At 40.2% G+C, this 27718-nt stretch overlaps 1 protein-coding gene across 1 annotated transcript in view; it reads left to right on the top strand.

Annotated features, from left to right (window-relative positions):
- The window catches only part of LOC122816395 (mannosyl-oligosaccharide 1,2-alpha-mannosidase IA-like), a 1552790-nt gene that overhangs the window by 1054467 nt on the left and 470605 nt on the right, over positions 1 to 27718 (top strand). The window contains exon 6 of the mRNA XM_044089154.1: positions 789 to 912. Coding sequence (XP_043945089.1) covers positions 789 to 912 — 124 coding nt within the window. The remainder of the gene's footprint in view (positions 1 to 788; positions 913 to 27718) is intronic.

The following is a 27718-nucleotide window of genomic DNA, read 5'->3' on the forward strand; positions in this document are numbered from 1 at the left end:
ATATTCTCTACAGTATGCAAGTGACCGTTATGACCCTGTACTAATTGTTGACCTTTCTCTTATGTATTCGGCAGGAGTCACATTTTCTGTCCTCCTGACCTCAAGAACTTCTCTGCTATTGGTTTAATCTGCTTGATGTTATTTGTCACATTTTGACAACAAATGTACCGTTGTAGCATAGCTCTCAACCTCTTAGCACAAAAAATCTGGACAAAGCCAAAAATAATGGGGGACAAAGTCCCAAAAATAGGGTCACATTTTAAATATTGCTCTTATAAACTCAGAAAGTTGCTAGAATAAAAGGTCTTGTGTTACCGTACAGTTTCTGAAAGGTATGAAGTCTGAAACTCTGTTATTATTTAGTAAATTAAGTCCTCACTGATTTGCCACAACAATCCAGAAAATCACAAATTTATTGACGGACAGACAAAAAATATAAGGCAAAAATCTGGACATTCTGAGAAAATCTGGCGAGTTGAGAGGTGTGCATGGTAATGTTTTCATTTACATTATTGGAATGAGTTAGGCAGGCCTGCCATGTCAGTTTTCTGAATTATATATTGTCTATTTATTATATGTGTGAGAGTTGCTGACTGTGTTTTTATAAAACATTTTAGATTTCTTCCTGAGATTTAAATTGCAGCAAGCATTAATATTGATAAAGACAAAGTTTTGTCTGTTCACGTGTATATGTACTGTCTTCTGTGCACCTGTCCTGAAATGTAAGTGGTTAATGTTGTTTTGGGCAGTCATGCACGTAATCAAATTTGGTTTCCTTTCCATTTCAGTGGCATCAGCTGGAGCTGGGGCTGGGCTTCAGCAGGAAGTAGCATCCTGGCAGAGTTTGGTTCGCTGCACCTTGAATTTGTGCACCTCAGCAGGCTTTCAGGAAACCCTGTGTTCAAGGAGAAGGCAAGTACCAAACTGTAATATCTGTTCTGTTTTCTTGTGACCTACAATATGTACTGTTATGAACTAATGCTATTGTTTTTCATGAAAAATACTTACTTATTTCTTCTGAACCAACAATCTCAAGTTAGAGACACATGCAAGGGTGTTGCCCTTGGGTTACTCCATGGTATAGTGCTTTGGTTGTTTTATTCCCTTGGTTTTATTGTACTGTAGTCCCAAACAGCAGTTGCAGTGGGTACTGCATTCTATACCCTCACAAACTGAATTAAATGGTTGAATGAATGACTGTCATTGTATGATGGTACCGCTTAAAGAAAAAGGGTATTTATATCGGGATAAACGTGACAAACAAAGCTTGATTTCATGCATGATTCTAGAGGATATGATAATTAATGTGATTTTCTTGTAGTTCAACCTACCAGCTTAGGTGAGAAGGAAGAAATGAGCATTTGACGATCAGTGAATCCTTTGCTGCACTACTTGTCTGTTAGGATCCAAAGATCATAGCAATGTCAAGGCTAGACGGTCATGAGACCATATGCTGATTACCAATACTTCTGTCATGTTGTACCTCCTACTTTTAGAAGGGCAGATGGTCACCCAGTCATTACTGTTTGTCTTGATGGATGGTAAGGGTGTTGCTCTATTTTACATGCAAGGGAAGTCTGTTCTAAAGATGTAGTAAATGCTTGGTAACATGCCTGTTCTTCCAGTGTGTTTTATTTATATATGTTGTTGGTGATTTAAATCTTTAGTTCTAGTATTTGTGAAACTATGTCTCTTCTGGAGATGCAAGAGATCATGGAACTGTAACTAAGTCAGCTTGCAACCCTGTGCCTTCCTCAAATCAATGTGAGGAATGAGGAGCCAAGAAATGGTCTCCTCAAAGTTGAAGACTAAAAAACAAAAGTTGTTGAAGCAGCTTGGTACGTCACCACACATATTAAGCCCTTCAGCTGTGATCAAAAATGCAGGATCAGCATTAGTTTATGAAGCTTCAATACTGTCATGGCATCCTAAACCAATGCTGGTAACTGCACTCATGCATCACTGACACCTGCCTGTTGTGCCCCTTAATAATGTGTACCCAAGACAACCACTCCCTTTTCCCTGCCCTGGTTATGGCTTTGGTGGGATGATCACTTCTTTAGACCTGGATGAATGTCTCTAGAAGTCAGCTATGCTACACAGAAGGACTCCTGACTACCTGGACATATAGTGGCCAGAGTAAAGGAAGCTTTTAACCATGTTGCCAACATTCCTGACAGTTGTATCTGTTTGAATTAGAGGACCACTTGTGATGCAAGTTGTACATGAAAGTTGTTTACCAAACTTGACAGGACTGTATTTTTTGCATTTAATTTTAGCCCCTTTTTGGTATACCATTGCTTTGTGAGGATTGGTTCTTATTATATGATCCTTTGTCTGAGGGTATTAGGCAATATAACACAACTTAACAGTAATCAGCAAATGTAGTTAGCCATAGATATGAGTTTATGGTTTGGAAGTTTGAGAAGTATACACCAAAAAGAAGGGGTTCCGGCACTGAGTACTGAGGTATACCACTACATGCTTTTTTGGTTCCTGACAACCTGACTACATGGGTTCCATTTTTCAGCCAGATAGCTGTCCACCTTACCATATATGACTCTACATTTAGGTTTCATAGGTTCATAGGTTCATAGGTTCATACTAGGCTATCTGCCCAAGGGCATTTATAAGCCTAGCCCATAGTTATGTGGCTTTCGCCACCCCTTTAGTTTGAATAAAAACTATGCCTATCATTTTTCTGTGCCTCTGTCAAGCAGTGACACTGAAGTAATCCCTGGGGTATATCTGCGATCTCCCATCCATTGGTCAAGATTCCTCTTGAACAAGGCCAGCGAGGTGCTCTGCCTCACATGTACCGGGATTTTGTTCCACAGCATAGGGAGTCTCTGGGTGATGAATCTGTCCCTCCAGCACGTTCTATTTATAACCGTGTCAAGGTTTAAGTCTCCTGCCCTTGTGGTTCTGAGGGATCTAGATTTTTTGAGGTGAAGCATATTCATCAAATCTGGGTTTGACATGGCCTTATATGTCAGGCACAGGTCACCTCTGAGCAAGCGGTATGAGACTGAATTTCAGGATGGAGGGGATGATACTGAATGTTTTGGCCAGATCCACATAAGCCGTGTGAACCAAATAGCCACTATACACTGTTTCCATGACCTTTCTAAATTAAATAAACATGGCCCCTCCTTTGAGAAAAACTAGACTGCTGAGGGCCTGGCTGAGGAGGGGGGGGGGGTTAATGTCATGGCTAATTAAGTCAGATGTCTTGTCTTCTAAAGGCTTTGCAAATTATACTGATTAGATTCCTGAGGTTTGTAGCATGGCTCCCCTTTGTGAGGGGGCATCATAACAGCAGTCCTCCATACTTCTAGGACACACCCTGTGGCTAAGCATAATTTGAATTACTTCAGTAGAGGTTTCCACTATTGCATGTTTTATGATGCATATTAGGCAACCAGGCAGGTTGTCTGGACCCATAGAACTGGTATTTTTGTTTTAGAGAGTACAATTAGGACATGCTCCTTGATTATCTTTGGTGGAATATGTGACTACCTTTTCCGGGCCAATAATCAGGGAGCCTGAATCCTCACCACTGACACTGGAGAGGGACGTCCACTTGGAATAAAAATGGATGCACTCAGTATTTCCAGATGCAGACCTCTCTGCATTAAGTACAGTGTCCCTTAAGAGCACACAGGGAACACATTCACTCCAGGGTGTGGATCTCTCTATCTGTCTCTGTCCAGGTCCCCAGTAAAACTCCCAACTGTGGGAGGGTGAGTATAAATCTCACAAGTAGTCTGTTGTGGCATGTGTCCTAAACCGCAGGAAAAGGATTAGGGAGATCATGGCCTTGGCCCATGAGAACCTGTCAGGAGCCCAACAGCAGAAAATGGTCTGGAATTACAGAAATGCTCAAGCCAGAGAGTATGTTATGCAACAGCAGGTGATTGTGCTCATTCCTGTCAGGCAAAATAACCTGCAGGCAGCTTGGGAGGGACCCTTCAAAATGGTAGGGAAGATCAGTGCTGTTAACTACATGATAGAACTGCTAGGCAGGAGGCAGGGGCACAAATTGTACTATGTTAACACCATGAAACCATACCATGATAGGGAGGCCCTGGTGCTGAGTATTTGCAGTGAATGGCAGGAGGAGTCTGAGTGGGATCTGTTGATTGATCTCCTCAGTTAGACCTGGACTGACTCCTTAGTGGAAGCGGTTGCAGTGTCCCAGCAGCTCTTCCAGGCTCGAGAAATCTGAGCAGTGTTACAGGGCTTTGGGGACATGTTCATTAGTAATCCAAGGTGCACCCACCTGGTGCAGCACCATGTGGATACAGGACCCCAAAGGCCTATAAAGCAGACCCCTTACAGGGTGCCCAAGTGAGTCAGACAGAGTGAGGGAGGAGATACAGGTGATGTTGGAACTGGGAGTAGTCCAGAAGTCCAGCAGTCCACGGGCCTCCTCACTGGTGTTGGTACCAGAGAAGGATGGCAGCACCAGGTTCTGTGTGGACTACTGGAAACTAAATAGTCGCACAGTCAGATGCTTATTCCATGCCTATGACAGATGAAGCCTTAAGAGAAGATGAGTGAGGATAAATATCTAACCACTATTGATCTGACCAAGAGCTAATGGCAGGTGCCCTTGACTACCAATGCTAGAGAGAGAGGTCTGCCTTTGTGACACCTTTCAGCTTGTTTGAATTCACAAAGATGCCCTTTGGATGAAAAATGCCTCTGCAACTTTCCAGAAGCTGGTAGATCATATCCTAGCAGGAGCAGGAGATTATGCCCTTGCTTACATGGATGATATTGCCATCTACAGCCATTCCTGAGAAGAGCACATTCAGCATGTCATAGAGGTGCTGGGCTGGCGGCAAAGGGCAGGGTTGACCATTAAGCCCAGTAAGTGTCAGGTAGGTATGGTAGACATCTCCTACCTGGGACATAGAGTGGGGAGTGGTAAGATCAGGCCAGAACCTGCCAAAGTGTAAGCCATTCAGACATGGCCTGCCCCTGTTACCAAAAATCAGGTGAGGGCATTCTTAGAAACAGTGGGATACTATAGACAGTCTGTTCCCAATTATAATACAATAGCTGCTCACTTCACAGACCTGATGAGGAAAAACAGGCCACATAAGGTCGTGTGGACCCCAGCATATGAGCAGGCATTCAAGAAGCTTACAGGAGCTTTGGGAGGGCCCCCTGTGTTAGCCAGTCCATATTACAGCAAATAATTTGTTGTGCAGGTGGATGCTTCAAACCATGGCTGGGACTGTACTTAGCCAGGTTTCTTCAGAGGGAGAAGAACAGCCAGTGGTTTATCTCAGTCATAGGCTCCAACCCAGGGAGGAATGTTATGCTCTAGAAAATTAATGCCTAGCCATAATATGGGCACTGCAGAAACGTTAGCCTTATCTGTATGGAAGGAAATGCATCATAGTTACAGACTACAATCATTTAACATAGCTACATAGAACCAGCCAGCAAAATGTCAGGTTACTAAGGTGGAGCTTCGGATTGCAGGCATGTGACATGACAGTACAACACCGCAGTGGGATCAGCAATGCCAACGCAAATGGGCTGTCAAGACAGGGAATGGAGTAACATATTCCCAGATAGGCTTATTTCTCTCAAGCCACGTTTCTGAAGGGTCACTTGAAAGATTAGCTTGAATCTTCCGGGGGGGGGGGTGATATTGGCTAGTGCTAGCATAGCTAGTTGGAGTTTTGTAAAGAATGATAGCCTTTGAATATCAAACTGATGTGTACAAGCTGCTTGTGTTACAAATGTATTGGAACTGTGTGGCATTTGAATGCCAAAATGATTTGTACAGATGATTATGTTACCAATGTTTTAGAACTGTATGTATATATGTTAGGAAAGGACCCTGGAAGAGCAGATGTTAACCAGCTAGCTTACTTTAAGAAAAACAATCCACTCTGCTACAGGCCCCATGAGGAGCTCAGTGTCTCTCCAGTAAGTGTTTTACAACTGTAAATGCCTATTTATGTTGAATTGTGTTAGACATCTAATATGATTTATGCTTTATTATTGGAAATTACTATGCCATGCTAGCATTTTGTTTGTCTGCACCAAGTTGTTTTTAGTATAATAGTATGGTCTATTTGCATAGTTTCACCTTGTTAACTAATGTTATTCTTGTATATGGGTTGTATCTAGACAGCTCATACTGGTGTCTAATTATTTCTATATAATTGTGCTGTTACTGGTGGACAGAATCACATTAGAGACCCAGGATAGAGTGCTGCTCACTATATTTTTATCTGTGACTGCATAACTGTCAGCTGAGGTCCCTTCTCAGTGATGTTTTAACAATTGGTTCAGTATCTGCATATACTAGTAGTTGGTTCAAGACATATTTTCTTGTATGCAGTAGCTATTTGCTCAGTTTGTTTTGTGTAATCTTTATAATATATCTTTACACCTCAAAAGTGCTTATTCCTCTCTGTGCTCTTCTTTTCTAGACCACTCGAAGTATTGAACTGTGGTACCACCTTTATCATTCTTATAAGAAACGCGCAGTCCGGGTCTGAACTGTCTGCAAACAACTAAAGTTAACTTTGAGTATGTGTCTACCTGTTTGAGCCGATATTCATTATCCTCTGGAGAGCACTCTGCTTTGGCTTGTAAGCAGCCCACCCCCACACACATACACACACTCATCTTCCACTTTCTCTCTTATTCCCTTCTGTTAACAAATAGTATCCATAACTGATCAATATTGTGTGTTTGTTAATTTAAACTGATACCACAGTAGTCTACTGATACAAGGTTATCCTGTTTTTCCACCTGAGAAATGGTTAAGAAATGACTTACAGTTTCAGACCAGTCCTTGGTCAATTCTGATTGTTTCTTAAATACAAACTTGTCTTTGCTTTGGCTCATTAGCAGCAGTACAAAAGAACTGTCTGTTCACAACCTTGTTCTCCCCTCCCCCTTCCCTATTTATTACCTTAAGCCAACCCCAAAGTTAATAAATGTTACCTGTGGCAGGCACCATTTTTAAAACTACAACCACCCTTTGAGCTCCTCATGCTCGGCTTTGCATAAAACTTATTAAAACTGCCTGAACTGGGGCACAGCTAACTGATAGTTTGAGGAAATACAGGGTACCTACCTGAGTCTCGATATTCACTATCATATGTTCTTTTATCAGTATACTGTTACCTGATTGTTTCCAGCCCCCTCATAATAGCAACTAACAGGGTCTCTACCCACTTCGCTCCCTACCCTGCCCCCTATTCCCTTCCAACCCCAGTGGTCCTACCTTTATTACACTCACAAACCCCTCCCCATCTTTCCAATAGCCAACCACGGCACTAAACCCAACACTACCTCCTCCATCTTCCCACTACTATCACTCCTCCTCAGCTAACATGTATAAACATACCATATCTATGCTCACTGCATGCACTCTCCTTGCATATCTTACATCCTACCAAAACTCCATCATTCCCCCACTCAACCACTACCACTGTACTACTACTCACACCACCACTCATGTCTCACCCTCACTCAGCTCCCCTCCCACCATCTCAAAAACCATCCCTATGCACCCCCCGCATATTCTAGCAACTATATTACTCAAACATAAAGCATCCCTTCAACTTAACATAGTAACCCTCCCTCCATACATATTACCCACAGAGCACAATCATAATGTTTCCCTAATAAACAAACACATTCAAAAACTGAGAAAACTAATAACCTCATGCATATTAAACTAGCCCTAAGTGGAGACATCCACCCCAACCCTGGTCCTACCATCTCCAACCCCAATCCTCATAATCAGACTAGAAATCACAACTTCTCTCATATCACAGCCAATAGAAAGCCAAGTTACTTCCTTCTACTAAGCCTAAATATTAGAAGTATATCCAACAAAGTCCATGAACTCCATGCCACTATAGACTTGTACTCTCCAGATATAATCATCCTGACAGAAACCTGGCTAAAACCTCACATTACCAGTGAGCAACTCCTCCCTACTGGTTACTGTATACTAAGAATAGACAGGCTAAACAAGAAAGGAAGCGGTGTAGCTATAACATTTAAACAGCATCTAAACATCCAGATCTTAAAATCATCAGCTCCACAAACAGACAATGAAGAAATAATGTATACCAACCTCAAAATAAACCAAAACAAAACCATCAACATAATTGGATGCTACTTCCCACCTGGCCAAAACATCCCTCTACTAGAAAACCTCCTCAGCTGGTCTACTCACCATCTCCCCCAAGAAACTATAATTTTAGGTGATTTCAATATTGACTGGCAATCCTGTTCTGGCAACCATCCAACCCGTCATGTAAACCTTCATGGCTTCACCCAACTAGTCCAGTCGCCAACCAGGATAAATAAAAACTCCAACGAGCACACTACCCTGGATTGGATACTAGTCAGTAAGAGCCCCCAGTCATATATAACAGGCTGCTTATCAGATAGCCTCAGTGATCACTCCCCAACATTCCTACTCAAAAAATACCTATACCAAGCTAAACCTGTCATCTACCGTCAAATACGTAAAAAACTAAACTTTAACCCACTCACATTCATCTCATCCCTCAAAGAATGTAACTGGCATCCTCTAATGTATATCAGTCTTGATGACACAGTTGAATTTTTTAATACTACCTTCCTTAGCATCCTTAATTACCTTGCCCCCATAAGACTTTCCAGAACCAAAGCACAACCCTCCCCATGGCTACAGAAAACCACTAAGTCAGAAATGAAAAACAGGGATAAAGCCTGGGAGCACTGGTGCAAAACCAAAACCCCCTCAACTAGACAGAAATTCCTAGAACTACACAATAGAGTCAAAAAGCTAGTAAAACAGGACAAATTCCAATACTACCAGTCTGCCCTAGTCTCCTCCCAACACAGCCCCAAACAATTCTGGTCCTCCATAAACTCCATCCACCACCCAGGTAAGGTCAGTACCCCTCCTCCTAACATCCCTCACTCCTCTGAAAATATTGCTACCTCATTCAACACACACTTCACACAAACCACACTATCACTAGCTAAACAACACAACCCCCCTCCCCTCCAACTCACACCTTCAACTAGTAATCTCCCCACTACCTTCTGTTTTTCTCCTGTACCTACCTCCAACATAAAAAACTCTTAACTAAACTTAAGCCCACCAAATTAGCAGCAGACAACCTCCCACGTGAATACCTACAAATCGCAGCTGATGCTCTGGCCTACCCAGTATCCATCTTAATTAACTGATCTCTGTCAGAAAATTACATTCCCATACTATGGAAAGTATCACATATAATTCCCCTCCACAAATGTGGCCCCTCCACAGAACTAACCAATTACCGCCCCATAGCTATTCTCTCTCCACTCTCCAAAATACTAGAGAGATGCATTCACTCTCAAGTCTCAGACTACCTCCTTACTAACAACCTTCTTTCCAGTACTCAGCATGGTTTCCGACCAAACCATAGCACCACCATTGCCTTACTCTCCTTTACTAACACTATCCTTCAGCATAAAAACAATGGCTATCTCTCCCCTGCTACTTTCCTAGACCTATCTAAAGCATTTGACATGGTCCCACACAAACAACTCATCTCTGTCCTCAATAACCTATCCTTCTCTAAATCAGTCAACAACTGGTTTCAGGGTTAACTGTCTGACCGCCAACAATCCATTGTATGGCAGAATGACATATCTCCCCAACTACCTGTCTCTATAGGGGTTCCCCAAGGATCCATCCTTGGACCCCTACTCTTCTCTATTTTCACCAATAATCTAGCCTCTGCCACCAAACATGGCACACTCATACAATACGCAGATGACTCAACCATCATCTGCTCAGCCCAGTCCCTAACCAAACTGCAAAAAGTCACACAGGAAGCCTTTTCCTCTGTTGAAACTTGGTTATCCAATGCCCAATTAATACTCAACCCAAACAAAACTAAACTACTCATCTTCCAACCCACAAAACATAACAACTCTCACTTTAACATCACAGCAAAAGACAACACCACTATGCACCCAACAGAACAAACCAAATTGCTAGTAGTGGAAATAGACAATAAACTAAAATTTGACATTCAAATATCCATGACCATAAAAAAGTCCACAAAAAACTAGGAGCGTTATACAGAAATAAGCAACTTCTCACCAAAGCAGCAAAGATTTCAGTAGCAAATTCGCACCTTATCTCACTCTACTTTATGCCTTTCCATTATATACCAACCTAAGGCAATGCGATGTAAACAAGCCAGAGACCTGCTACAACAAAACTGCCAAATTTCCCACAGGGGCATCCTACCGTACTCACCACTGTCTCTCACTTGCTGAACTGGGCTGGCTTGAACTCCCTCACCTCCTTCAATGGTATCAACTCACACTCGTCCACAAACTAGTAAACCATCCAGTAAATGTCCCATCCCTCCAGAATCTACTCCAACCCTATCACACCACCAGACCACTAAGATCCAGCAACAAAAATCACTTGCAGATCACTAAAGCCAATAACTCTGCTGATGAAGCAATATTCTCTTGCGCCATTGCCAAATTATGGAACTCCCTCCCACCCACAATTACCTTCGTACCATCATGCACCCACCTCAAAACTTTACTAAAAGTGCACTTAAAAACATGCTGGCTATGCCCTTGCAACTCCCACTTTAATATCACCCACCCCATCCACCCACTACCTTTCTTTCCAGCCCACTAACTACCTTGATTATAGCAAGCTCGGATGCTCATAAGCCTAACTACTTATTATACAGCAGGAACTTCTTACTGTAACAATTGTTAATGTCTGTTATGTACTTCACAGATAAAGATTCTGGTTGTCTACTGATGTACTATGTTTTTCATCTGTAACTATGTTTGTAATTGTTAATTGCTTTGTCAATCAAATTGTTAATTGCTATGTAAATCCAATGTAACTACTGAAAACCAATGAAAAAATAAACACGGCCGGACTTGCGAAAACACCGGTTTTTAATACTTGTTTTAAACGCTCAAAAATAAAAATACGTTTTTCGTCCCGCTTAAATACGGGACTTCTTCAGAAACTAAACAAGTTTAAAATTCAAAGACTGGTTTTTATACATCCTGTTAAAAAACGTGCCAATTTCATAAAATTCCTTTGCTTTTAAAGGCACATACAGCCTGACAATGAGAGACTGAAACTAAACCATTTTAAAAATAACTTCACAAATCCCTTTTACATCTAAAATGTGCTAAATTGGATACACTTTCTTATCTACTTCTAATATATTAATTTATAAAATATATAAAATATAAAAATCTATATATATATATTTGTGTATAAAATTATACAAGTACATGAACATACAATATTTCATATATTAAAAAAATTTATAAGCAAACATTTATAAAATTCATATAATTCATGCTCACATATACATATATATATATATATATATATATATATATATATATATATATATATATATATGTATACACATGCACACATATATGTGCATATATATACCAACACCCATATATCTACATGCATATGATATATACATAAAAACAAATATACATATATATAAAAATTATAAATATATATATATATATATATATTTATATATGTATATATATATATATATGGTTTTGGAGTTTAAAGTGGTCCAATGTAACTACTGTCTGAATATTTAACTGTGGAGCTTTTCTCCCCGGGCCTCCGCTGAAAATGGACCTACGTCCAGTCAGACACTCCCAGTCAACAAATGTAAATAAATAAATAAATAAACTGTAAATGAGCTATTAAACCATTAAAATGGCATCCTACAGTGATGAATAGGTCTGGAGATAGTAGGTATGAAAGAAGCCATTGTTTATTAGCTTCATTAAAAAGAGGGGAAGTACTGTAATTGTTTCATGGCTCCAGGGTACTGCCATAAACATTTAGGTGTGTATTCTAGCCATCTAAGCTAAATTCCTGTCTCAGCTTCAAAGGGAGACACTGTGAGAACCTAGAGTCAGATGACCAGATGAGGTCATTCTGCCATCCCTGAAAATAATATATTTTTTTTATATTGCAGGGAGTATTCTCTGAGCATTGGGTATTCTGTTTTGGGCCTGACAACAAAAAGGTATGATCTGCCCTTGACAAAACCAAACTGGGTTGGGTTCAGTGTGTGGAGGTTTACTGTATCTCTATTGATCATCTCCATGATAATTCTTTCCATGGCTTTACATGTAAGACTAGTGAGACTTATGGGTCTGTAGTCTCCAGGGTCTGTAGATGGCCCACCTTTGTGCAGAGGGTTGACTGTTGCCATTCTCCATTCATGAGGCATGAAGCCTGTTTCGAGGCTACAGTTAAATAGTAATTCCAGAGGCCCTGATAGGTCATGTTTCATGCTATTTAGAAGGCATCCTGGGATATTGTCTAGGCCCATTGATGCAGTGTTCTTGGTCTTAGAACATTAAGGACATCTTCCCTAGTGATAGTAGGGGGAGTTATATTTGATGATATTTCTGGAGGGAAGGTTGAGGGAGAGAGAGGAGTAAAGTTAGAGCTGAATTTATCAGCCAGGAGGTTTGGTATATCTTCTGCCTCAGTATAGGTGTCTCCATTTACAATGAGCTTTGCACACAATTGTGTATTGCCTGTGAGGTTGCGGACATAGCTAAAGAATGCTTTGTGGTTGTCCTTGGCCTAGGAGGCCAAACTTAACTCATATTTGGCTTTGGTAGACTTTATTTGCCTTCTGCGTTGTTTGTTTAGTTTCATGAGAGTGCTTTTGTCCTACTGGGTGCTGTACCTCCTAATTTTTGCCATGATTTTCTTCCTCCTGTTATACATCCGATTGATTTTATGATTCCACCAGCGTGGTTTGTTTTTCGAGTTTATTCTGTACTTTTTCCTGATGGATACAGCTGCCTCTATGCATCTATTAGCTTGCTTATACACGGTTTCTTTGAACAGTTCTGAATAGGCAGAAGTGTTCTCAGGGTTTATAGGGGCTTGAAATTTTGCCAAGTTCTCACTTAATAGCAGGAGGTTAGCCTTAGAATAGTTCCTAAATATTCCTGGTTGAGCTGGGTGTCCAGGTTTTATTTTTACTTCAAAGGAGACCATTTTGTGGTCTAACCTTACCAGGGAATGCATTACAGTAGGGGGGTGTGCAGCATTCTCCCATATTACTGAGGCCCAGATCTGGTTCCACTCCTGGTTGGTGTATTGACTATCTGGTCTAGGGTGTTTGTGTTTGCAAAATCCAGGAATCTATGTGCATGTACATTTGATGTCATACAGGACTCCCATAAATATGGTATTGGGATGGATGGTTAGTGTTCCTAATAAGTTTAAATACGTGGTATGGGTTAACTGGGTCATAGAGAGGGACCTATAGCTTGCAAAGAACTGTTATTGGATTTTATCTATGGTGATTTGAGCATGGAGCAGCTCAAGTGCATTGTCCTGTTTGACCAGCCTTGAAGTATATTTATTTTTGAAGTAAATAGACACACCTCCACCTTTAGTCCCTGCCAAGTAGCTGGTCTAAATGTGTGGAAGGCATTATAACTTTGCACTGTTAGTGTGCTCTCTGCAGCTGTAAACCATGTCTCAGAGACCACACAGACATCAGCTTTCTCTAAGGTAAAGAGAGCTTCCAGGGAATGGAGTTTTTTGTTTAGGCTCCTAGCATTGACCAGTAATACCATTAGATTTTCTTGGTTTTGATTTGCTATGTCAGAAGTACTTTCAGTTTAGCATTGCCTAAAAAAGGCACTATGGGGGAAGACAATGTTTTAGCTAATATTCAAAAACTTAGAGGGGAGAGGTGCAGACCCGCCCTGGCAAAGCACCGTGGTCTGTTGACCATCTCCTTCCATGCTGACAAATATTGCACCCCGTTACTATGACACTAGAAACTAAGCCAGTTATTAAAGTCAATCATCTTTTGTTCATATTGTGTCATCATCCTTGGAGAAGGTAAAGTGCTGCTCAGTGCTAGGCTCCTCCCAGCCTGAGACACATATTCCAAGAGCTCCATGATGTCTCTCTTCATATAGTTTAGGGAGGTACGTCTCAGGTCATTTACTCCCACATGGACTATGGCTGAGTAATATTGGTAATTGTGGTCCAATGACCTGAGTGCATGCGTAATGTGGTGGATCTTAGCCCATGATAAGCAACTGACCGTAACTTTCTCCTTACTCAGCCTGGTGAGAGGGACATTAGTGTGTATTACAATGGAGTCTTCAGTAACTAGAATGTTGGATTATGTGTTGATTTGCCTTATGGGCTTAGAGGTAGAGCTTCCATGAGATGTAGCTCTATGTGTTGATGTGGGCGTTGTTTTGAAAGAGTGCATTTGGAGCTGCTGAGTGTATTTCGTATGTGTACTTTGTTTAGGAGGTCTTTGTGGTTTAGGAAGGTTACATATAAATGCCATTGTGAATAAGGGTTTATATGTCTGCTTTGAATTGTGCTTGATGGGTGCAGCATGAGTACTACTGGCAACCTTTTTGACATTAAAAGTACTTTATGTGAGAGTTTTGCTTCCAGTGACATTGTGTAAATACATCTTTCACATACCATATCAGTTTGTTTGAGAATTAACTGGTTGTAAGTAAACATGAGGCAATTTCTGCATTGCCTCAGAATGCCCATATCCACCAAGCCAGTAACGGAGACCATAGGAAAGTTCATATCCATGGCAATAGACCCTTTTTTATTGATTAGACTGTTGGAGTGAGAATATCACTCACTGTCAGGAGTGTCTGGTTTGCCATTATGTGGACAATGCTTGTCACGGCAGACTAGTTATCCTGTGTGCAACTAGCTATTGGAGAAGTTTTAATTGTGCTTTTACAGGAAAAAAATGTTACAAAAATGTCTGTACAGAACATTGTCAAACACTCGAGGGGAAAGTAATAAGTAGATTTCATGTCATTTGAACTCTGTGGTTTGCTATAAATATATATTCAGTATTTTCATGTTCTTTTATTATTTATTATTAAATATATTTCAAACTTTTATTGTGGCTGGTCCCTTTTAGAAAGTATTTAACCTTTGAGAGTGCTTATGTTTATTTGGTGACACTGTGTGGGCCACTCCTGAAGGCCTAGCTGTCTCATCAACTACTACCATTTGCATTAGTATTAATATTACACAGTAGTATAGTTGGACACCCTTTGTTAAGGGCCTTAGAGTAGCTTACTGTGGAGTGTCTGGTGGTATTGATAACTATCTTATACTCTGGGCAGAAGGGGACACAGCAGCAGGTAAATCTGTGCCAGCCTTTCCCAGGTGTGTGTGTGTGTGTGTGTGTGTATGTGTGTGTGTGTGTGTGTGTGTGTGTGTGTGTGTGTGTGTGTGTGTGTGTGTGTGTGTCTCAGCTACTTGGGTTAGGGACACGAAGCTCTGGGTTCACAGAGAGGGTGCTGGATGACTTGGCTTGGACACTCAGCTGAGGACCTAACGCTACAGCTGTAACAGTGGGGAGTCTTATTGGGGACATGGAGGGAGACAGATATAGACAAATCCAGACCCTGGGCTGAATGTGTTCCCTGTGTGCTCTTAAGGGAAATTGTGCTTGATGCAGAGAGGTCTGCATCTGGAAATACTGAGTTTATCCATTTGTATTCTAAGTGCACGTCTCTATCCAGTGTCAGTGATGAGGATTCAGGCTCCTTGATTAATGGCCTTGAGAGGGACTGTCACAGAGTAAGTGATATTTCTGGAGATTCAGTGACTGTTTCTGGGGTAAAATCTGCAATATATAAACTATATTTTTAGCATCTAAGTTGAAGCTGCCATTTTGGATTGCTTCAGTGTAGTACTGGGTGTTATTTATTGGTTTTCTGGTGTTATTAAAGAGGGGTTTGTGGCTATCCTTAGCCTATGATATTGGTTTCAGTTCATCTTTGCTGTGCAGCTCCTAATGGTGGCTTTTAGCTCTTTGCAGGACTGGTCTTCATTAAAAGACTTAATTAGTGCTCTGTTATGTTATTTTACATTGCAAACACATGAAATGATGGTGCTTTTGAGTTACTCCCTGTTAGTAACTCTCAGAGGTGTCTTTATTTATTAGTTGGAGTGGCTGGAGGTGTCTTTATTTGTTAGTTGGAGTGCCTGGAGGTGTCTTTATTTGTTAGTTGGAATGCCTGTAGCTACTAGTTTCCCTGCTTGTCTTACTGAACATTTACTACAATATTTTACTAGTTTACTTAGTCGTTCTTTTGTTGCAGCACATCTTGTCATAAGGAGTAATTTGGTAGCTCCCATTGTCTGTCAGTCTTATTAAGTATGGTTATTGCATCTCCTTTTAAAACGTCCATGTAAATCTCTGGAACATGTTCTGATTTTTTTTTACATTTATTTCAAAACTGTGCAATCTTATGTCTTGATATCCAAGTTGTGACTGAAAAGGGTCCTCAGATCAGTCTACCTACCTGTTTAACAAAGAATAAATAAATAAAATAAATAATATTTATATGTTATTACTACCTTTGCCTTGGGTTATGGCTAAAAGGGTCCATGGATTATTCTACCTATGTTATTAATAAATATTAAATAAAATAAATAAGAAAAAAGATAAGAGGGCAACTCTTAACTCGTGTCTTAGGGCATTTCTTAAGTATAGCTGCCATGTTTAGCCTTGGATAATAGACTGTTGGGACTGTTTCTGTCTTTAGTAATATAATCCCATCAAAACCATATAAGTCAATCATCTTGAGTAATACATTTAAATCAATTAACAACAGCTCTGTTTTCTTAGAAACATCATATTGTCAAGCAGTGAAACCTTCAGAGAAGGGCATGAAACATTTGTTCTAACTAAAGCTAAAAAGTCTGAAGTTAAAAGCAATAGTGTCTTAACAATTTCTTATCTGCTGTCCCCTACAGTGTATCATTACAATATCATAGCTGCACATCAAACGTACTGAGTTTTATCCCTAATAAGGACCTTTTTATATCTCATGTATGTTTTTGCTCTAAAAATGTATTGTGTTCTCTAAGTTCTGCTATGAACTGTCAAACTCCACAATCCTATATATACAGAGAGCAATATATATTTTGTAAGCAGTACAGATGCCAACAAACTGCTTGGCCAAAAATAAGAAATATGACAATGGAGTAGTCCAAAATAAGGTTCACACGTTTGTGTTTCATATTTTTCTAACCTAATAAAACTCACCTGAGATCACACCTCACTCTCACAAGTGAACAAATCATGTATCTCCTGTTCCATACCTGGAGTGTTTCTGTCTATGACTGACATCACTCACAACTACCAGATGTTCATATGTATATTACTGTCTGCAATCTCACTCGGCTGCTGTGCGCTCCTGACCCAGACCCTACTATCTAATTTCTTTCCATCCTCTACTCTGCACTAAGGAACCTACTTGGCCACTAAGGATACCCTCATCATTTCAAGCCGTGTCCAGTTGGATCCACTCACTCTGCTGTCCCAATACCTTACTACTGCCAGTCCAGTATTTTACAAACTTTCCATCCTCTACTCTGCACTAAGGAACCTACTTGGTCACTAAGGATACCCTCAACATTTCAAGCCGTGTCCAGTTGGATCCACTCACTCTGCTGTCCCAATACCTTACTACTGCCAGTCCAGTATTTTACAAACTTTCCATCCTCTACTCTGCACTAAGGAACCTACTTGGCCACTAAGGATACCCTCAACATTTCAAGCTGTGTCCAGTTGGATCCACTCACTCTGCTGTCCCAATACCTTACTACTGCCAGTCCAGTATTTTACAAACTTTCCATCCTCTACTCTGCACTAAGGAACCTACTTGGCCACTAAGGATACCCTCAACATTTCAAGCCGTGTCCAGTTGGATCCACTCACTCTGCTGTCCCAATACCTTACTACTGCCAGTCCAGTATTTTACAAACTTTCCATCCTCTACTCTGCACTAAGGAACCTACTTGGCCACTAAGGATACCCTCAACATTTCAAGCCGTGTCCGGTTGGATCCACTCACTCTGCTGTCCCAATACCTTACTACTGCCAGTCCAGTATTTTACAAACTTTCCATCCTCTACTCTGCACTAAGGAACTTACTTGGCCACTAAGGATACCCTCAACATTTCAAGCCGTGTCCAGTTGGATCCACTCACTCTGCTGTCCCAATACCTTACTACTGCCAGTCCAGTATTTTACAAACTTTCCATCCTCTACTCTGCACTAAGGAACCTACTTGGCCACTAAGGATACCCTCAACATTTCAAGCCGTGTCCAGTTGGATCCACTCACTCTGCTGTCCCAATACCTTACTACTGCCAGTCCAGTATTTTACAAACTTTCCATCCTCTACTCTGCACTAAAGACCCTACTTGGCCACTAAGGATACCCTCAACATTTCAAGCCGTGTCCAGTTGGATCCACTCACTCTGCTGTCCCAATACCTTACTACTGTCAGTCCAGTATTTTACAAAGTACGTGCTATTACATGAACCTTGCTGATAATTACTCACAGCTGTATTTTACAATTGTATTGTATTATTTTGGCCCCTGAGTCAGGAACACTAGCAGCCAGAGTCCTTTCCAAGTCCTATATTGTCTCTCTTTCCTTTCCCTCTGCTTACCTTAGCCTTCCCTTCAAGTAATTTCCGCCCTCTGTCACCTGTTGTACTTCAACCCTGAACACTAGGTAGCATTCTTACCAAGACTTTACCCTCATCCCCTTTACTTGTACTATTCCACCTCTATACACTATTCTTTTCACCTTCGCCTCCCTTGCCCTCTTGTATAATCATGCCTTATATCTCTCCTTCACTGCCCCTAACCTCTTCTCCTATCTCCATCTACTCTTAGCAGACTAGCATGCTATTTTGTTTCCTCTCTCTTTCCTTTGGTCTCTAGCTATACCTGCCCTGCTTGAAGCCACTCACCTGCTTTATCTTCTCTGTCTGGGCTGCTCCGATCACTGATTTTCTCCTTCACTACTTGATGTAACCCGCTCCGTTTGCCCTACGGGCTCACTCCGCTCCCCTACCCTACCCCCAATTCTCACCCACCCTCAGTGCTGTTACACTTATACTTCACAAACCACACCCACCATAGTTCCCATCAAATTACTACAACTAAATAGTATAAACTCCTCCCCTTATCTCCATATCTTATTAGTACCAAACTAACAAATTCTCTTATAGCTTCCTCTTTTTATTCTTCCACTTGCACACTCCATCATCTCCACTATCCATTCTCTATAACTATACCACTTATCTTACATCTAAAACTATTTTCTTCCTACCCCACTACCTACTCCAACTATCCTTTCTTACCTTTCAATTAACTTAGCCTTCACTTCAATTATATTCTAAACAACCTTTACTTTATCATTCCTAATGGCCTACTCTCATAAACCTTTACTTAAACATATTTTTGTCTTCTTAAGAGGGTGTGTTTTATGTTAGTATAAAGGTGATGAAAATGTATATGAAAGGTTTTTACTCTGTTAAAGGCAAGTGTGCCGAGGCGCTAGAGAATTTATCTGCTTTTGTACCATACGTGGATATATATCACGAATTTTAAGCTACTTGTGTGGATTTTATGAATAAATCCTTGTTTTCCTACTGGATTGGATTCACTTTTGTGATGAAGTACAAATATTTTTCTCTTCTGTTCATTATTCATATTTCTAACCTTTATCTATACCCTCACTGCATATGATCAGTATGTACCGGCACATAAAGTGTCACATTCACAGACTCTCCCAACCTTACTTCCCAACTGCCTCTCTCATTGTAACATTACCTCTAACTCAGCCTATTTGCATCCTAAGTTCCATAGATATACTCATCTTACTTACCTCCCCAATAGGCTATGCCCACCCAAACTTAATAAATTCTCAAAAACTTCCTTAATACAATCCAAAAATATTCTAACAGGTGGAGACATTCATCCTAATCCTGGCCCAACCCCACTAAGGGTCAATCCACAAAAACAATGGCAAAATGACACTTCCACCTCTTCTAAATTAGATAACTCCCTCAAAATAGCACATCTTAATATTCGCAGCATTAATAACAAAACTAGCCACCTGCATGCTCTCCTTCAAGCCCATGCATTCAACATTCTCTGTCTTATAGAAACTTAGCTAAAACCCTATACTCAGGACCAAGAAATAATCCCATCTGGTTACAATATCCTTAGATGTGACCACACTTCAAAAAAGGGTGGCGGCGTAGCAATCCTGTTCAAATCTGAACTCCTTGTTTCTCCCTATCATGTAGCACTACCCTCAAATACCAATGCTGAGACACTTACCGTCAAACTCCAACTTAATAGCTCTAAATCTATATATATATAATCTGTTCTTATATCCCTCCAGGTAATAATATCACTACCCTTGAAAACATACTTAGCAGCCTATCCACTCACCTACCTCAAGAAACAATAGCACTAGGAGATTTTAATATAGACTGGACCTTATGTAACTCTTCCAACCCTAAGACCCACATAAACCTATTTGGGTTCACTCAAATAATAAACACCCCCACCAGAATCCATAAACCTAGTACTAAACAAGCCACTCTGGACTGGATACTAATTAACAGTCACCCTGAAACGTACTTGACAGGATCACTCCCAGATGACATCAGTGACCACATTCTAACCTACATAGTTAAGCAAAAGAAACCTAGCCCCAACGACAACATATTTATCACCTATCGGTCATAAAAATACTTCCAATCTGAGTCCTTTATTAATGAACTAAAAGCCTGCAACTGGTCATTACTAAAGCTACTTAATCTGGATGATGCTGTCTCCTTCTTTAATTCTAAATTCCTTCAAATCCTGAACAGCCATGCTCCCATCCACTCCTCTAGAGTCAGGAACAGAATAGCTCCTTGGCTTACAAAACAAACCAAAGATAAAATGTTCCTACGGAACAAAATTTGGGCAAAATGGAGAACCTCCAAAAGCCCAGCAGATCATCTCTACTTTAAACAGTTAAGAAATGCCGTCAAAAAAGATATAATCTTAGACCAAAAAAAAACTATTATTCCCATCTTCAACACTCAAACTTTAATAATCCTCAAAAGTTTTGGTCTGGCATTAATAAACTCCTCAAACCAGGCCAGGCTAGAACTCACTCTCCCAGCTCTATCCCCCATAACAACCCTCTGCAAATAGCTAATGCTTTTAATAACTACTTCATTGAAGCTATTCAAACCCTTACTAGAACACTTACACCCATTACACCCACTTCTACACAACATACCAACAATTCTCTTCCCCCCCTACATTTACAACCAGTACCAACTACCTTTATCTGCAAACTCCTTCAAAAACTTAAACCTTGCATCCCTTCTGCTGACTGTCTCCCAGCAGAATACCTTCAAATCGCTGCTAAAGCCATTGCATACCCTGTTTCCATCCTTATAAACAGAACTATCTCAGAAGGTTACATCCCTTCTCTATGGAAAATCTCCCATATAATCCCCTTACACAAAGGAGGTAAATCCACTGAAATCTCCAACTACCGTCCAATTGCTTTACTCTCCCCTTTAGCTAAAATCATGGAAAAATGTATCCACCATCAACTACTTCAGCACCTTCTCCACAATAACTTGCTTGCTAATTGCCAACACAGTTTCAGACCCTTTCATAGTACTACATCTGCCCTGCTAACTTTTACTGACTGTATTAACAAGAATCGAAACAACAACTCTCTCTCATCTGCTCTATTTATCGACCTATCTAAAGCCTTTGACATGGTTAATCATAACCTACTTATCAATACACTAAAAGCACAACATCTTGACCAACAAGCAATCCTTTGGTTTAAATCCTATCTTGAAAACAGAAAGCAGGCAGTACTCTGGGACAATAAACTATCCCCACCCCTCCCAGTGGACACTGGAATACCCCAAGGCTCTATCCTAGGACCTCTTCTTTTTTCCATTTTCATTAATGATCTCCATACTGCTTTTCCACAAACTTCCTGTATACAATATGCTGATGACTCTACACTTATCTGTACTGCCAAATCTTCCTCCTCCCTCCAGACCCTTACCCAAACTGTATTTAATAAAGTAGAAATATGATTTACTCAATGCTGCCTGCTCCTTAACCCCAAAAAAACAAAACTTTTACTATTTACTCCCACCCGAAAATCACCGCAAATCCACTTTACCATTACCTCTAATAATGGTACTTGTATTTCCCCAGACTCTACTGCTTGTCTCCTCGGAATAACTAGTGACCATAACCTCACCTTCAATGACCATGTTAACAATACTATAAAAACCATCAATAAAAAACTAGGCTCTCTGTACAGAATTAAACCCTTTCTTACCCCATTAGCTAGGAAATCTGTTGCCCAGACTCAGCTTACATCTACCCTGTTCTATGCATCTGCCATATATACCAATCTATCTAAACATAATCTTTCCAAGCTGGAAATGAGCTATAATAACATCACTAGATTTGCCACTGGCTCCCCTTATAGAACCCACCACTGTTGCAACCTGCAACAACTCAGTTGGTTAGAACTACAGAACCAACTACAATATAATCAACTTCTGATAGCTCAAAAAATTCTCCACCACCCTACTAACACCCCTATCCTTTCTAATCTGATCTCCCCATACAAAAATCTTACAACACTACGCTCAGCTAACAAGTTACACATTGCCAACAATATATCAAATAACAAAGCAGGAGATTCACTCTTCTCCAGTGTGGTTGGTAGAATCTGGAACAAGCTTCCTGACACACTCACTTCCCTCTCCTCTACACAACTCTTTAAGAAACACCTCAGATATTACCTAAAAGGACAATGGCTTTGTCCCTGCTCTAAGCCTGATTAAAACATACTTTTACTTTTTCGCCCCCCTCCTCTCATGCTTTTTAATAAACCCCACCCCTGTGAGTCACTGACTTTTGACTACCAACCCCTTTTTTACCTGCTCCTTGTCCTGCCTTGTCTCTACTTTATTTTTTTCTTTTTCTTTTTCTTTCCTTTTCTTTTCTTTCCCTTACTTTGTGATTTTGGATTTAAGTTTCTTGTCTCTCAAATGAATGTTGATGCTTAATTATGTTAACTGTTGCATGATTGTATTTGCAACCCCTCTGTAGAATTAAAATATGATTATGCTATATCTACTGTAATGTCTCTGTACAGTGTTCACAATACTAACTTCTGTACTTGTTATGCTGTACAATTGTAGCTAGTCTTTTTTTTGCTAAGTTTTTAATACCTTAATGAATTTGTACATGGAGCTTTTCTCCCCGGGCCTCTGCTGAAAATGGATATGTATCCAGCTAGACTAGCCCGGTCAACAAAAATAAATAAATAAATAAATAAGTATGGGTCACTAAAGTTCGTATCCATTCTGTCTTTTCCGGAGCGCACTGTTAACTGAATGCTTAAGAAAAAGTGCATTTCCACTGTTGCATATGCTGTTGTTTATCACAGTTCATTGCATGGCTGAATCTCAGTTGCTGTCGTTTATCACAGTTCATTGCATGGCTGAATCTTGGTTGCTGTTGTTTATCACAGTTCATTGCATGGCTGAATCTTGGTTGCTATTGTTTATCACAGTTCATTGCATGGCTGAATCTTGGTTGCTGTTGTTTATCACAGTTCATTGCATGGCTGAATCTTGGTTGCTGTTGTTTATCACAGTTTATTGCATGGCTGAATCTTGGTTGCTGTTGTTTATCACAGTCCATTGCATGACTGAATCTTGGTTGCTGTTGTTTATCACAGTTCAATGCATGGCTGAATCTTGGTTACTGTTGTTTTCACAGTTCATTGCATGGCTGAATCTTGGTTGCTGTTGTTTATCACAGTTCAATGCATGGCTGAATCTTGGTTGCTGTTGTTTATCACAGTTCAATGCATGGCTGAATCTTGGTTGCTGTTGTTTATCACAGTTCAATGCATGGCTGAATCTTGGTTGCTGTTGTTTATCACAGTTCATTGCATGGCTGAATCTTGGTTGCTGTTGTTTATCACAGTTCAATGCATGGCTGAATCTTGGTTGCTGTTGTTTATCACAGTTCATTGCATGGCTGAATCTTGGTTGCTGTTGTTTATCACAGTTCATTGCATGGCTGAATCTTGGTTGCTGTTGTTTATCACAGTTCAATGCATGGCTGAATCTTGGTTGCTGTTGTTTATCACAGTTCATTATATTGCTGAATCTTGGTGAGACATGTGGATGAGGAGTAAGTTTGTGTCCAATGCCACCTCATCTAAAGTAAAAGTTTGTTTTTTTTCTCCATAAAACAGATATTTAACTGGGCAAGCAGTCATTTGTCGAACAGCGCTAGACCAATTACATTTTGGTTTTAAAAAGAATAAAATTATAACATGAGGAAAAGGGGTTATCACTGCTACTTCACAAATCTGGGTTCTCCAGTGACCTATGTGTGAAGTCTGCATGCCCTCATGGTGTCTTAATGAGTTTTTGCTGGATGGTCTGATTTCTTTCCATATCCCAATGCATGTCATAGGTAATATGGCAGTCCTCCAACTTGCAGTACATGTATGAGGCTCGTGTGTGTGTGTGTGTGTGTGTGTGTGTGTGTGTGTGTGTGTGTGTGTGTGTGTGTGTGTCAGAGAGTCCTATGATAGGCAGGCATCTTGCCCAGGATTAGTTTTTAAACTGCCTTGATCCTTCTGAATGGTGGCATATGCTTTGGCTACCCTGCAGCCTGAGATGGATTAAGTGGGAGAGTGGGGGCTGGCATAATTGTTAAGGTGTTCACCTTACAGATCCAAGATGCAGGGTTCGATTCTCACATGGGGTAATTGGCTGGGCTTAAAATGGCCCACAGCGGCAGTTAATCTAGTACTAATCTATGAACCTAAGTAGGTTATTAGAGGATGAATGAATGAATGAATGAATGAATGAATGAATGAATGAATGAATGACACCCCTTGACTCCAGACTTGTACAATGAGATTCAGTGGCATGAGTATTACTCACTCATATAATAAAGTCTTCCTGCTAAGACTCAGTCCATCTGGACATGTCTATACACTCCTTTCATGTGTTGCAGTAGTCTCAGTCACAGGGGGTACCTCACTAGCGATCCTCTTATTCTCACAGGGGATACCTCACTAGTGATCCTCTTATTCTCACAGGGGATACCTCACTAGCGATCCTCTTATTCTCACAGGGGGTACCTCACTAGCGATCCTCTTATTCTCACAGGGGGTACCTCACTAGCGATCCTCTTATTCTCACAGGGGGTACCTCACTAGCGATCCTCTTATTCTTATTTAACATTTCCTCATTAAGTCCTCAGACACCTGACATGATTTTTTATCTTGGGTCACCATTAGTGAAAACAGAAACCTTGTGAATATGCAGTGTTAGCAAGTCAGGCACTGTCTGATAATCTGGGTTACCTTCACCATTCACAATTACTTGAATCTGGTGTAACTGATAGTGGTGGTGGACAGTTTTGGAGACTGTTTTTCATAATACCTTTATTGTTACTTATATTTAAACAATTGTAAACACCCTCAACAGTAATGCCATTTTGATGCTAGTGTTTAATCACACTGAAACAAGTGAAGTTAAGAACAAAAATATAGTAATGGTAGACAAAGACCAGTTCATTCACTACAGTCTCCTCAGATCATGGACTGTTTATTTGATGGACAAATAATACTAACCCTACATAACTAGTCACATATTTCCTGTTCCTTACTAAGCGTGGTTAATGTCTGCTTTATGTAACATATTGAACCTTTGTAGTATTTATGTGTTTTATTTACTTTGTTTGACAGGGCACTGCAATAATACCTGTCTGATTTGCTGGTCTCCTCATGTAAGCTTTTTCACCCTATGGGACTAAGTGAAGCAGGCCTGGGACCAACTTACTGCCTGTTCCACCTTTTCAGTATGTCCACTGTGAATGCTTGGGCTGAAAGAGGTGTCTGTATATGTTTTACTTTATTTAGTGCTGTTGGGGCCCTGTTATATCATGGCGAATGTTCACATGCTTGCTCACATCCCTTGCTACATTTGGATTAACCTCAGCTGGTTAAAGATGCTAAAGTAGGTGTATGTCCTTCCAATGCCAGGGAAGAGTCATTCAACTTCTCATCCCTCAGGCCTCCTCTTCTCCATCTTGGCAAATAAGTTGATTAGGTAGGTTATTGTTCTGCTTAGGTATTCCTGCCCCAGCAAATACTTTAACATTTTGAATATTTTCCTAAAGTCGCTGCTACTGCAGAACAATACACCGCTACTCCGTAACCAGACAAGCCTCTTCTGCTGTATTTCTAACACACTGCAGCCCCAGGTCAGCTACTAGGTAATCCCATCACTCTATCTGTAAAATTAAATGACTTCTCACATTGCCACTTGGGTATCACACCCTTTCAAATTGCAATGATTGTTTTCTAAAAAGTGGTAACTGATAAATGAGGGGACTGCTTCCAAAATTACTTTAAATTATACTGTGGCCATTTGGCTTTCTGGTAGTTTTCATGCAGAAAGCTTCTTCACTATCTAGATGTATGACTTTAGGTTTTATAGAACGCATACATCTTCAAAGATAAATTAAAACTTCTGCTTGACTCCTGGCTATGGCCTTGCTGTTCCACAGGCTACATAATTCCTAAAGTACATCTCCTTTGTACACATACATGTCAATCTACTCTTCTTATAAGAAAATGCATATAATTATATCTGAGCTAATGCACTACTTCCTAACTGCACCCAAAGCTGATTATGTTGCTGCAAAATATACTTGTTTATTTCATAATTATCTGCTTTATTCATCCTAACTCTTTGTAATGCTGATGTTACCTGGATATTCTTTATGCTGTATAAGTACTACTGTAAATACTTCTCTTGGAGTTTTGTACGTAATACTGCCGAATGTTACCTGAGTATTCTTAAGTATTAGTGTTACTTGTTGTGCAGTTTTCCCCGAGCCTCTTCTGAAAATGGACTTGTTTGTCCAGATGGAGTTTTCTAGTAAACAAATGAAAATAAATAAATAAAATATATGTATATTTGCAAACACTTGAAATAATCAGTAGGTTTATCATGATTCTGTTAGTCAAATCACAAGATGAGAGGATAACTTGAGCTTTTCACAAAGGGATGCAGATATTTGGTGCAGCCTTTCTGATGATGTTGGAAGAAAAGGAAGTGATAATTAAATGATGCATGGTGGTACATACATAAGGTATTTCTTATTTGGGGTGGGTAAATATAAGCTGTTGGATATTCAGATCTGTATTTTATACAGTGTATAGAGAAATCGTGAGATGTAAGGATCGCTACTACATGCCATTAAATGTACAACAGCTTCCCCATTTCCCAGAAAATGAAGATTGCTTTAACTGACAAATGTTTGCTATTATCACAGTCATCTTCGCCTAACCTAAAGCTTTCAGTCATAGAGTGTTTAAGCCAAGTCAGGCCTCAAGTTCAAGAAAGACTGAATATTGGCTCTACCTTTCTCATTCTTCCTTCTGTTATAGACTGCATATCATTTAACTTGTTGACCTCTGCACTGTCTTCTCCCATCTTTGCCCTTGCGATGGAACTATTTTTAATTTATCTTTTATCCTATAATTGTATTTAATATTATAATTGCATAACAAAACTGTGAATTCAAAATTTGCATTTATTCTCCTGCAACTACATACTTAATAAAAAACGTAATATGATCGTCTTCCCATTTGCAATTGTTTGTCACTTAAACTACATTTCCAGCATGCATGCTGAACTTCCTTCTTAAACAGCTTGATAACATTT

Source organism: Protopterus annectens, chromosome 1.part1 (genome assembly GCF_019279795.1).
Source record: "Protopterus annectens isolate FY-2018-M chromosome 1.part1, PAN1.0, whole genome shotgun sequence".
NCBI classification, from domain to species: Eukaryota; Metazoa; Chordata; order Ceratodontiformes; family Protopteridae; genus Protopterus; species Protopterus annectens.